This window comes from Panthera uncia, chromosome D4 (genome assembly GCF_023721935.1).
Source record: "Panthera uncia isolate 11264 chromosome D4, Puncia_PCG_1.0, whole genome shotgun sequence".
In the NCBI taxonomy this organism is placed as follows: Eukaryota; Metazoa; Chordata; class Mammalia; order Carnivora; family Felidae; genus Panthera; species Panthera uncia.
The window spans coordinates 3,237,835-3,249,414 of NC_064807.1; the positions used below are offsets into that span (position 1 = coordinate 3,237,835).

General features: G+C 60.0%; 1 protein-coding gene across 1 annotated transcript in view; it reads left to right on the forward strand.

Annotated features, from left to right (window-relative positions):
* The window catches only part of LOC125924225 (uncharacterized), a 2,406-nt gene extending 1,866 nt beyond the window's left edge, over positions 1–540 (forward strand). The window contains exon 4 of the mRNA XM_049632677.1: positions 10–540. Coding sequence (XP_049488634.1) covers positions 10–540 — 531 coding nt within the window. The remainder of the gene's footprint in view (positions 1–9) is intronic.
* The last annotated feature ends 11,040 nt before the right edge of the window (positions 541–11,580 follow it).

Consider the following 11,580-nt stretch of genomic DNA (forward strand, 5'->3'; position numbering starts at 1 on the left):
ACCGTTGAGGTGGACGTCGTGGGAGGCCTGGAAACCGTTGAGGTGGATGTTGTGGGAGACCTGGACACCTCTGACGTGGACCCCCAGGGAGGCCTGGAAACCGGTGAGGTGGACGTCGTGGGAGCCCTGGAAACCGTTGAGGTGGACGTTGTGGGAGGCCTGGAAACCGTAGAGGTGGATGTCGTGGGAGGCCTGGAAACCGATGAGGTAGACGTTGTGGGAGGCCTGGAAACCGTTGAGGTGGACGTGGAGAGAAGCCTGGAAACCGTTGAGGTGGACGTCGACGGAGACCTGGAAACCGTTGAGGTGGACGTTGTGGGAGGACTGGAAACCATTGAGGTGGATGTTGTGGGAGGCCTGGACACCTCTGACGTGGACCCCCAGGGAGGCCTGGAAACCGGTGAGGTGGACGTCGTGGGAGGCCGTGAAGCCCGCCCCAGTGCAGGCGGGACCGTCACTCCATGGGACGGGCAGCTAGCGAGCCGCCCTGGCCTGGGCAGGCGCACACACACCCGGGCCCGCCCGGACCTGTGGAGCTGATGTGCAGGCCCAGGGGTCGGGCGGACGCGGGGACAGCGAGCCGAGTCGGGGCGGACCGTCCGACGGGGCGGGGAGGCGGTTTTGCGTCCCGGGCGCAGGGAAGCCCCCGCTCTTCCCTGCTGTTTGTCTCCCCCGTGCGGCTCCTTTTACCTTCACTTCTGACACTGCGGTCCCCAGATGTGACCTCTCCCCACACGGAGCAGGTCTCAGACGGCAGCTGGGTGTCCAAGATTTCCGCTCAGTTCTCACACCATCTACCTGGAGACGGCGTCAGATGGCGCGCGCCAGGGGCTCAGTGCCGCAAGCCGCCCTCTCCGACCCTAAAAGCCAGAGCACGTCCAGACTGTCACCCGAGCTTCTGACCAACAGCTGATAGATCGGACCTTCCCACGTCCCTCCTTCCTCGGGTTCCACGAATTTGCTAGAGCGGCTCCCAGAAGTCAGAGAAAACTATCACGGGCTGGATCCCTAGTCTGGCGTAAGAGGGTGGAAGTCAGGAGCGGGGGACGGAAGAGGTGCGCGTGGCGGGGGTGGGGGAGGGGTGTGGGGCTTCCGCCCCTCCCCCCGGCGGCTCCTGCGTCCCGCAGCCCGCGGGTCCCTCCACCTTGTGCTTGGGGGATTTTATGGAGGCTTCGCGACGAAGCTTCCGACGAAGCAGGATGGATCCTTGACTCCATTCTCAGCCTTTCCCTCTTCCCGAAGAGAATGGGGGAAGGGCTGAAAACCCCAGTCTCTAAATATCTCCCGGTCTTTCCAGCAACCAGCCGGCGTCGGGGGGCCACCCCATGGCCCCCCCCCCCCGAGTCGCCTCGGTAGAACAAGACACTCTTAACACCGAGGACATCCCAAGGGTTCCGGGAGCCAGCTGTCAGGACCCAGCGTCAAACGAAAGATGCCCCTCGTGCTCTTATCGCTGGAGAAATGACAAGGGTTCCGGGAGCCGTGTGACAGGAACCGGGGCAGGGGTTCGAATGGCAGTCGCCCAAGGGCACGTGGCCTTCCTGTTACAGGCTGGAAGGTCCGTGCCAGGGCACCGTAAGGCCAGGGCGGTGTAACCTGTCATCGCAGGAAGCCTTCCTGAGCCCACAGGGGTGCAGGACCCGGCAGGCGTGGGTCCCTGCCCTCCTCCACTCAGCCCCGTCCTCCCCCTCTGTTTTTCGGGAGCCTCTCCCCCTCCTCACAGCCCTCCTGCTTCCAACCCCACCCAACACCACTCAAGTTGTCCCCAGCCTCCCGGCCTGAGCTGCCAGGGACTCCTCCCTGTTTTAATTTCTAATTGCATTTTTAATTTTTTTTTAATTTCTAATTTTTTTAGTTTTAATCTTTCTCTTTAAGGAGAGCTGCCGCGGACCTCAGGCACACGTGCGTGAAAATGGACACCAAGGGAAGAGAACCGCGCCCCTCAGTCCACCGGCCCGTCAACAGACCCGCTCTCTCCTTTCCAGCTTGGATGTATCTGGAAGGCTGTGCACGGCAGGGAGAACCCAGAGGGACAGGGGTGGCCCCAGCAGGCTGAGCCAGGTGCACCGTGTCTGCGGGCAATGGCCCCCTCTGGACCAGGGCAGTCCCGCATCCCAGCTTCTTTGCCCTCCCCTCCAACCGCCCCGCCCCCCGCCTGTAAAGATCCTCCGGTCTCCCCACGCGACTGTCCCTGTCTTTCCATTTCTTCCTTTGTCAGGTGCCAGGAACGCGGCGCATTCCTCAGAGCCTCTCCATGCTTTGCTCTGAATCTCACACGGGGCTTACCCAGGACAGCGGCAGCCAGGCTCCTGCTCCTTGCACCTCCCCAGCAGGAACTTGTGCATGTCCCCAAAGCCACCTGTCCTCCCCTACGGGGACACATAGCTGGTGGACAGGTGGACAGATCACTCTCAAATTGCAGGTTGCGGATGGTGTTACGGGCTGTGTCGCGTTCCCCCAGAATTCGTAGCTTAACGTTCTCGCTCCCGGCGTCCCCAGAATGTGGCTATGTTTGGCCACGGGGTCTTTGCAGGTGTAATCAGCGAGGATGAGGTCACCAGGCTAGGCCCTAATCCAACCTGACTGGGGGCCTTATCAGAAGAGGAGATCAGGACACAGACGTGCGGGGAGAGACGACCAGTGAGGACACGGCGAGGGTGGGGGATGGTATCTACACCCCACGGAGAGCGGCCTGAGGGAAAGCCGGCCCTGCCCTCGCCTGCGTCTTGACCTCCAGCCTCCAGGACTGGGAGGAAATACGTTTTTGTTGTTGAAGTGCCGATCTGTGGTGTTTGCTCTGGTTGTCAGAGCACACTAGTACGGGTGGACCGGTCCCTCCGTTGGGGGCAGGGCCGACAGGTCAGAGGAGGAGCGGGAAGTCCCGCCCGGCCCGAGCCTCCCACACGGGCCACTGGGACCCCCTCGGAGCTCGCTTCCTGCCAAGATTCGGGCCACGTCTTCACATCCCCTTTCCACTGTGCATGACTGTCTCTGGGTCCGAGTCTCGCCTTCTGGTAAGGACGCTGGTCATACCGGGTGACCAGTGACCTCATTTTGCCTTAATGACCTTGGTCAGGGCCCCATGTCTAAATAAGGCCGCGTTTCGAGGCACGGGGGGTCAGGACTCCAACATATCTTGTTTTGGGGAGACACAATTCCACCCGAAACAGTTCCCTTGGGTCACTTTGGAGGCTGGGCCTGGGTGCGGGACTAGCCCTGCCGGCGAGCCAGGCAGGTCCCCCCCCACTCCCCGGGCGCCACGGTGCGAGCCCTCCCGCCCCCGCTCCTCGGAGGATGGACACAATTATGGCACCTCAGAGGTGTTCACACCTCCCTGAGCAGAGGCCTGGCTCTAAAAGCCCGGAGCAGGCTGCGGGTGGTGTTCGAACATTCAAGCAAGAGAGGCCAGGCCAGGGCTCGGCCATCCAGGAGGTCAGGGTGCAAACGTTTCAGGACTCTTGGGGGGTCGGTGGGCTGAGAAGGAGGGGGCGGCGAGGCCCTGCTGAAAGCTGGGGGCCGGTGTCTCCGGGGGGTGGGGCGGACCCACGGAGGCGGTGGCAGCAGCTTGCAACCACGGAGCTGCTGGTGTCGGCGGGCAGAGAAAGGGGTCTGAATCCCCAGAAGGGCTGATGGGGCGGGGGGCAGGTTGGGTGGTTCCCGATGGAGGTTGGGGCTGAAAGCACCCGAGTGGACGCGCTGTTCCCAGGCCGTGCTGGGGCCGGCTGCCTCCTGGCCCGATGCGGTAACAGCTCGAGGACCCCGGGAAGAGACTGTCCTGCCAGCAGCCTGCCCCCTGGCTTTCCCTGAGCTGGAGCACGGTCACCTCCCACCCCTTCCCCCGGACAGGGCTGAGTGCCGATGACAGCTCGAAACTGACCCTGCTGGAGGCCACCTCCAAGGTCAACACGCGCCTTTGGGCCGGAATCTGTGGGTTTCCGGGGCCTAAACGGAAGCCCTCGGTGATGCCGATGAGGGGGAAAGACCACGATCTTCCGGACGGGGGAGAAGGGTGGCTCGTGGCTGGCTGGTTTTCCAGCATCGGGACTGGATCCGGTGGAAGCCTCAGAACCAGTGTCCGTGTCTGGAAAGGATTTTACGATCGGGTGGGAGTCACCAGACGGGCGTCTGTCTCGACGGGGGCTGTGTGATCCTGTCCAGAGACCTGTGTCTGTTTGTGCCTGTTCCGGGGGGGACTTGGGCGTGATCCCACACGGCAGCTTGGGGACCCGGGACGTGACTTCTCACGTTCTTTTAATACCCTGGAATTCTGCGATTAGAAGGCACCGGTGGGAGTGGCCGCCTGAGATAAGAGGAACAGCCACGAACCCGACCAGAATTGGAGATGTCCAGCCCCCTTGCCCCCGAGCCGGCACCCGAACATCTAAATTCGGGCTGGTGCCCACGGGCTTGCGTTTCGGATGTGCTGCTGACATGGGGCAGGGCCGAGTGCACCTGACGGCTGACTGCTTCCTGGGGAAGCTGGCAGCCTCACGCTGCCATCCCCGGGCATTCGGGCCACGCGGGCCTCTTTATCGCCTCTTTATCGTGAGAGATCTCCCATGAGAGACACAGTACAGAGGGGTTGATGTCGGCTTCCTCTGACAAAAGCACTTTGCCGTGAATTCTTCTGACTGTGCGGACGGCACAGTCACCCCTGCGAGCTCTCTCTTCTCTAAAGTCTACGTTGGGATGTGAAGAATTCAGAAGCGAGGCTTCCCCACCAGAGTTTGCCTTTCAGACTTGTGTGTCTACAACTGTATTATCAGGTTGGGAGGTCAGTGGAGTGTGACCCACGTTTTTTTACAAAGTGAGATAGGATGGAGGGGCGCCTGGGGGGCTCAGTCGGTTAAGCATTCGCATTGGGCTCAGGTCATGATCTCACGGTTCGTGGGTTCGAGCCCCGCGTCGGGCTGTGTGCCGACAGCTCAGACAGAGCCCGGAATCTGCTTCCGATTTTGTGTCTCCCTCTCTCTCTGCCCCTCCCCTGCTCACTCTCTCTCTGCCTCTCAAATAAACGTTTAAAAAAAACCCAAAAAAGTGAAATAGGAGGGAATAGAAAATACCAGCGTGCGCTAAACCCTCTTTCCCCCCACCCAACACCCCCCACCCAACATAAAACCCAAGATACCGTGATGCTCAGGTTGTGCCCACTCACCTGCTGTGAATGAGCCCTTGGCCCCCCGCCCCCGCCCCCACCAGCCCTGTCCTTGCTCTGTCTCCCACGCAGGGGATTTCCTACATGTTGCAACTGGCCACCGCCTTCACTCACGTCGGTGCCCAGATGTCACCTCTTCTGAGAAGTCGCTCCTGACCCTGCTCCTTTCATTTTCACCCTTAACCCTCCTTCGTTTCTGAGATACTCATCACCACCTGCTGTGCTGTGACAGCCATGTGCCTCTTGCTGTGGGCCATCTCTGTCCTCAGGCTATCAGCTGCGCCTGGGAAGGGCCATCGTCTTCTCTGCCGTCTGCTCGGCGGCTAGCACGATGTTTGGCACACGGCAGATCTCAACAAATATTTGTTATTCTGCAAGGATGAAATGGCATCCTGCTGTCACTGAGCTGTGGGGCGGGGGAGGGGATCAACTACAATAATCCAAGCCCAAAGCCCAGAATAAAGCGTTGAGGAAATACTGGGCATTCTACTGCTTTAACTTGTTTGAACTTTCAGGGTGGGTGCGTTCGTTATTTAAAAAAATTACAAATATGTCTTCCTGGGAAAGAAAAGTATCCTGTGGTCCCCAACGAGATGGAGATTGGGGGATGGAATTATGTACTTTTAATTTTTTTAGAGTTAAAAAAATTTTTTTGTGTTTATTTATTTTTGAGAGACAGAGACAGAGGGGCAGAGAGAGAGGGAGGCACAGGATCCGAAGCCAGCTCCAGGCTCCGAGCTGTCCGCACACAGCCAGACGTGCGGCTCGAACCCACCTTAACCGACTGAGCCGCCCAGGTGCCCTGGAGTCATGTACGTTTAAAGTGGGAGCGCCCAAGGAGTACAGAGATTGACTGAAGCTTCTCATGTGATTTCCAAACGCTCCCACCCCGGGAGCCCGACAGGGATGTCCCTGTGGTCATGCTTCTGCACTTTCCGTGGTCACTAGAGCTTTGTATTTCTTTAAAAAAATTTTTTTAATGTTTGTTTATTTTTGAGACAGAGAGAGACAGAGCACGAATGGGGGAGGGTCAGAGAGAGAGGGAGACACAGAATCCGAAGCAGGCTCCAGGCTCTGAGTTGTCAGCACAGAGCCCGACGCGGGGCTCGAACCCACGGACCGTGAGATCATGACCTGAGCGGAAGTCGGACGCTCAACCGACTGAGCCACTCAGGCGCCCCTAGAGCCTTGTATTTCTGAGGCAAAAGGTATTTCCAGAACGCGCTGAATATTTTTAAATCCACAAATTCCCTGGGGTCTCCGCGGCTCATTTTCAAAGTGCAGCGAATTCCCTATTTGGAGGGATGTGGGGGGAAGGCGTCCCTGGACGCCAGGAGCTGCTACACGTCACCGCAGAAATGTTCATCTCTCTTGCGTCTGCTTAATAACAGAAGCACTTCACGCTCACACGTTCACACCGAACTTAACTGCGTGGTCATGACCTGGTCTGGGAAGGCGCGTTTGACCTGGGAAGGAGCCAGGGTAGGAAGGAAGGTCCCCGAGAACGCACTGGAAGGCGCCCCGGCACACTCCTGGCGGAACGTCTGGTTTCACTCATGGCCGGGCCAGACCGCATCTCAGATAAGCTTACGTGCGGTTCTCAGAGCTAAGGGGCAGCCAACCCCAGAGGCCCGGACGGAAACGCGTTCTCACGTTGGTCTCTGAGGTGAGCGTGGGTAGAGTTGGCGGCCGGCAGAGAACCAGGGGACAGCAGGGGTGCGTCCGCATCCTGCTGCGGGGACCAGCTACGTGTGGGCGAGCGTCGGCCTGGGGGACAAAAGGCTGCTCTGGCTTCCACTTTGTCCTGCTCAAACATTGCGGGAAAAACATCCCTAAGACCTTAGAAGAACACCCTTCCCTTTCCTTCCCTGAACTCTTTACTATTTTCTTGCTGTTGTTGCCCCCTGGTCCGTTCCCCAGGCCACCCGAATGCTGAGCTTGCGTTCGTTATTCCTGTTAACTCCGTCAGGCTCTCCGGGAGGCCGGTGTTACTGTGTTCGTCTCACAGGTGTGAACAGCGAGCCTTCTCCGCGGTTCCGTGGCCGGGAGGGATGTGGTCCCTGGCACTGGAGGCCTGGAGCCTCTTCTGAGAAGCCTGGAGCCTGCAGGACCTTCTAGGGAAGCAGGTGGCAGTTCCCGCGAGGGCCCAGACGGCCTGGGCCACACGTGCATCCCGCTTCCAGGAAGCCGAATGTTGACACCACCCCGGGGGACGGCTTCCTCCGCCCCCTCTTGTCTCTCGGGTTGGAGAGCGTGTCCGACGGCTCCGGGGAAGCTCGGCTGGGGAGACCTTGTGTTACAATTGCACCTTGGGGAAACGCCGGCTGCCGGGGCTACTCGTGGGACTTGATGTACATCTGGGCGTCTGTGCCAGTGGGCAGACCCGTGGGGCAGACTTTGGTGCCGCGGCGAGGTGCCCGGGTGCCCAAGAAATGAAGGGACACCCCCGGCAGCCCTGAGCCCACCCGGGACCACTCAAACCTAACACAGCGGGGGTTCAGGGAGAGAGGAGCAGACAGAGAATTCCGACAACAGGTCCTGTGGGCAGAAGCCCCTGAAGGTCACCAGGCACAGCTGGGGGAAGCCCTCTCCCACAGAAGGGGAGGGTCACCTGCTGTGCTCTCGCCGGGACACGAGCACCGTCAGCCCGACGCACGCGGGAGCCACCTCCGGGGCACAGGACTTCCGTTGGATCTCCCAGGGAGTCTCCTGGGGCCTGTCCTCACCACAGCTTCAGTCCACACACAGGCTCACCTGCTCACCCAGCGGGTACCGATGGGCCCGACCGTGTGCCGTGCAGAGCTGTGGCTGTGAGCAGATGACCGACGTCCTTGCCACGGGGGGCGGACCTTCAGGGTAGGGCTGGCCCACGTTTTCTATAGACATTTTAGGCTTTGGGGTCCCAGCGGTTTTGGCTACTCAGCCTCACGAAAGCACGAACGTCAAGACACGACACGAACCCGGGTGTGGCCATGTTCCGGGACGGCTTCATCTGAGAGACGGCGGCCGGCCCATCCGAGGATTCGGCTCAGGCCGTGGGTTGCTGATCCTGCTCCAGTGAACAAGATGGGAAGAGACTTTCCACGTTCAAGTTGCACCAACTTTATTTTTCTAACGCCTTTGCGGGACAGCTCCATGCCTGGGGCTGATCTTAGAGCACCCGGCCCCAGTCCCTGACCCCTTGTCACCTTGCAGGAAGAGGTCGGGACAGCAGTGGGTGTCCCAAGACACCCACTTGCAAGACATGGTCTGTTATGGGCTGAGTTGTCCCGTCCGTGTGTTGAAGGCCTAACTGCCAGCACATCAGAACGTGACCGTGCTTGGAGACAGGGTCCTGAAGGAAGCGATTACGGTACAGGAGGTCACTGGGGTGGGTGCTAATCCCGCATGACTGGGTCCTTATGAGCAGAGATCAGGACATAGACACTCACAGAGGGATGGCCACATGAGGACACAGGAGGACGATGGCGTCTACATGGCAGGAGGGAGGCCTTCAGGGAAGCCAGCTGTGCCCATGCCTGCATCTGGGACTCCCAGCCTCCAGGACGGGGACAGAACAGTCTCCGTGGCCTCGAGCACCCCGTCCGTGGTGTCTCCTAAGGTCACCAAGCAAGCTTATAGCCCTGTCACGTCCTGAGTGTAGGAGACTCCCAAAGGTCAGAGCAGAGGAAGGGGCAGCCCTCCTCCCCCAGCCGGTCCTACAAGTGCTGGGAAGGCTCCCGGCTCCTTCTTTCTTCGGCAACATCCCCAGAAGGGCAGCGGCCCTGCCGGCCTCTCAGCTCCTCTGGGGAAGGTACCCATTTAGACGGACAGAGAGCGTGTGTAGAGTTGAGGCTGAGAGCCCTTCCCAGGCTGCACAAGGTGGAAAATATGCCTCGGACCAGCACACCAGTGTGTGAGCGGGAGGGCCGTCGTGGCCCCAGCCGTCCCCGACCCCAGGAAGGGCCCGGCCTCTGGCGGCAGACGGCCTGCGGCAGAAACACTCGAGCCGGGTCCTGGCGTCAGAGGAGGTGGTGGCCCAAACTCCAGAGTCATTAGGAAAGCAAACAGCCAGCCACTGAGGTTTCTGCCGTGTGGGCGTCCAGCCCAGGCTGTTCATGAGAGCAGCCTGGCCGGTTCAAGAATAAATAATCCAATCAGTAGCTTCTAGGGTTTATGAAGGTTGAGAATCAGACTTCTAAGTTGTTGGGTTTTTTTGGTAACTAAAATTTCATTTCCAACCGTTGCGGTAACAAAATACCCGCGGTAATCCTGCAGGGAACGTGGCAACCTTTTAAGTAAACAGGGAAGAAAATTCGTGTTCCAATGGTAACTTGGGCCTGGGGGGGTTTTATAAGGGGAGGATTCCTGCAGGGGCGCCTGGGTGGCTCAGTCGGTTGAGTGTCCGACTTCGGCTCAGGTCATGATCTCACGGTCCGTGAGTTTGAGTCCCGCATCAGGCTCTGTGCTGACAGCCTGGAGCCTGGAGTCTGCTTCTGATTCTGTGTCTCCCTCTCTCTGCCCCTCCCATGATCACGCTCTGTCTCTCTCTGTCTCTCTCTCAAAAATAAATAAACAGTAAAAAAAATTAAAAAAAAGAGTCTTTCTTTCTGGAGCACCTGGGGCGCCTGGCTGGCTCAGACAGTTAAGTCTGACATGGGCTCAGGTCATGATCTCACGGTTGATGGGTTCGAGCCCTGTGTTGGGCTCTGTGCTGACAGCTGGGAGCCTGGAGCCTGCTTCCGATTCTGTGTCTCCCTCTCTCTCTGCCCCTCCCCCAATTTGTCTCTCTCAAAAATAAATAAACATTTAAAAAATGTTTAAAAAAGGGAGAGGATTCTTACAATCAGTCCTAAATATAAACTGTCTTATAAGCTGAGAGTCAAGGGTACCCAAGAGGTCCCGTTTCAATGCCTGGGAACCCCTCTGGGCGTCTGCTTCTGGGGCCACCACCCCGAGGGTGGGACCCTGCCAGCCACGGCTCTGCCCCTCCCGACGGCCTGACCCCTGCACAGGCCCCGGCTGAGTTGCTGGCCACGTCCCTGCAGGAAGGCGCTTCCCCTCCCGGCTGACTCTGGGACGCGGGGGGCATGTTGGCCGTCCTCGATCGCCGCCTTTGCTCCACTCGAGTGCTGCCTGTGTCCGAAGCCTTGAGGCTACAGGCTTCAGACTCTAAACCCGCTGCCTGGGCGCCTGGGTGTCTGGGCACCCGTGGGTTAGCGGCTCCAGGAATGGCGGGGCAGTGAACGCGGCATGCACAGCTGTCTTAGGAAGCACCATCCGCCGTCTCTGAGGTCCGTTCCAGGCTTGGTGGTTGTGAAGGAAGGGGTAACTGGCAGACGCCTTGGCCCTTTAAAAATACTCTTAGGTATTACCCCCCTGCGGGGCCGGGGAGGGTGGGGGTCTGCAGCCGGGCTGGCCTCAGGAGGCTTGGGGGAGGCTGGGCTGTGTCCCGCCAGCTCGAGGGAGGGCCAGGGACAAGGCCGTGTGGGGATTTGAGGGCCACGGTGACCTTCGCAGAGGGCCTGAGGCTGTGGAGGGCGTGTGTGCCCGGACCCCGAGGGCCCAACATTTCTGTCACGATCTGGCTCTTGGCGAAAAGTAAACTCAGGAGTCCCCGGGCCACCGAGGCTTTGGACGGGTGTGTGGCAAAGGGAGGCTCAGGAGCTCGAGGACCAGGACGCCAGGGGCCGCCTGCGTGCGTGTCCCGCTGTCCCCCCGAGGCCCCATTGGCCGTCAGGCTCCGCCTGCCTCACGGTACCTGGCTCAGAGGCGTGCACGGGGAAACTGAGGCCACAGCACGTGTTTCTTCAGCCTTTCCCTTCAGGCTTTTGCAGAAATAGCTTTCTACACACAGGCCTGGCCAGGGACACAGGCGTGCCCTGTGTGGAAACAATGGCTGCATTTTCCCCGGGAAACAGCGTCGGGTTACCAGGGAGCTCTGCTCGGCAAGACCTCCTGTGCGCCCGGCTGCACCTCGCGGCTGCCTCTCCAGCCCCTGGTCCGTCCGGGGGAGAGCGGCCCCAGCATGGGAAGCAGGCCCCTGCCCCTGCGGTCCCAGCTTGTCCGTGCCCTGGCCCCTGACACCCCCAGAGGATGTCCCCAGGAGCCAGGCAGGACGGAACGCACCCGCTGAGCTGGGCCCTAAGTCTCAGCCTCTCCCTGCAGGTGGAAACCCCGAGGACCAACCTGAAGCAGCCCCCTGGGGAGGGGGGGAGGGAGGGGCTTGGAAACAGAGGGGAAGTCGAGGCAGCCGCAGTGCCCGAGGCACTTACCAGCTTCCGTCTGTTTGCGCTCCCCAGACTGTCTGCTAACTTCTCGCTTTTTCTGGTTCTGCCCAAGGGATGCCCGCAGCTCCGCCTGAATGCATCTGGGAAAGCTTCTGCTGCTGTCCCCCGACAGCCCCGCCTCTACGGGAAGGTCTCGGCTACCTCCCCTTGCTTCAC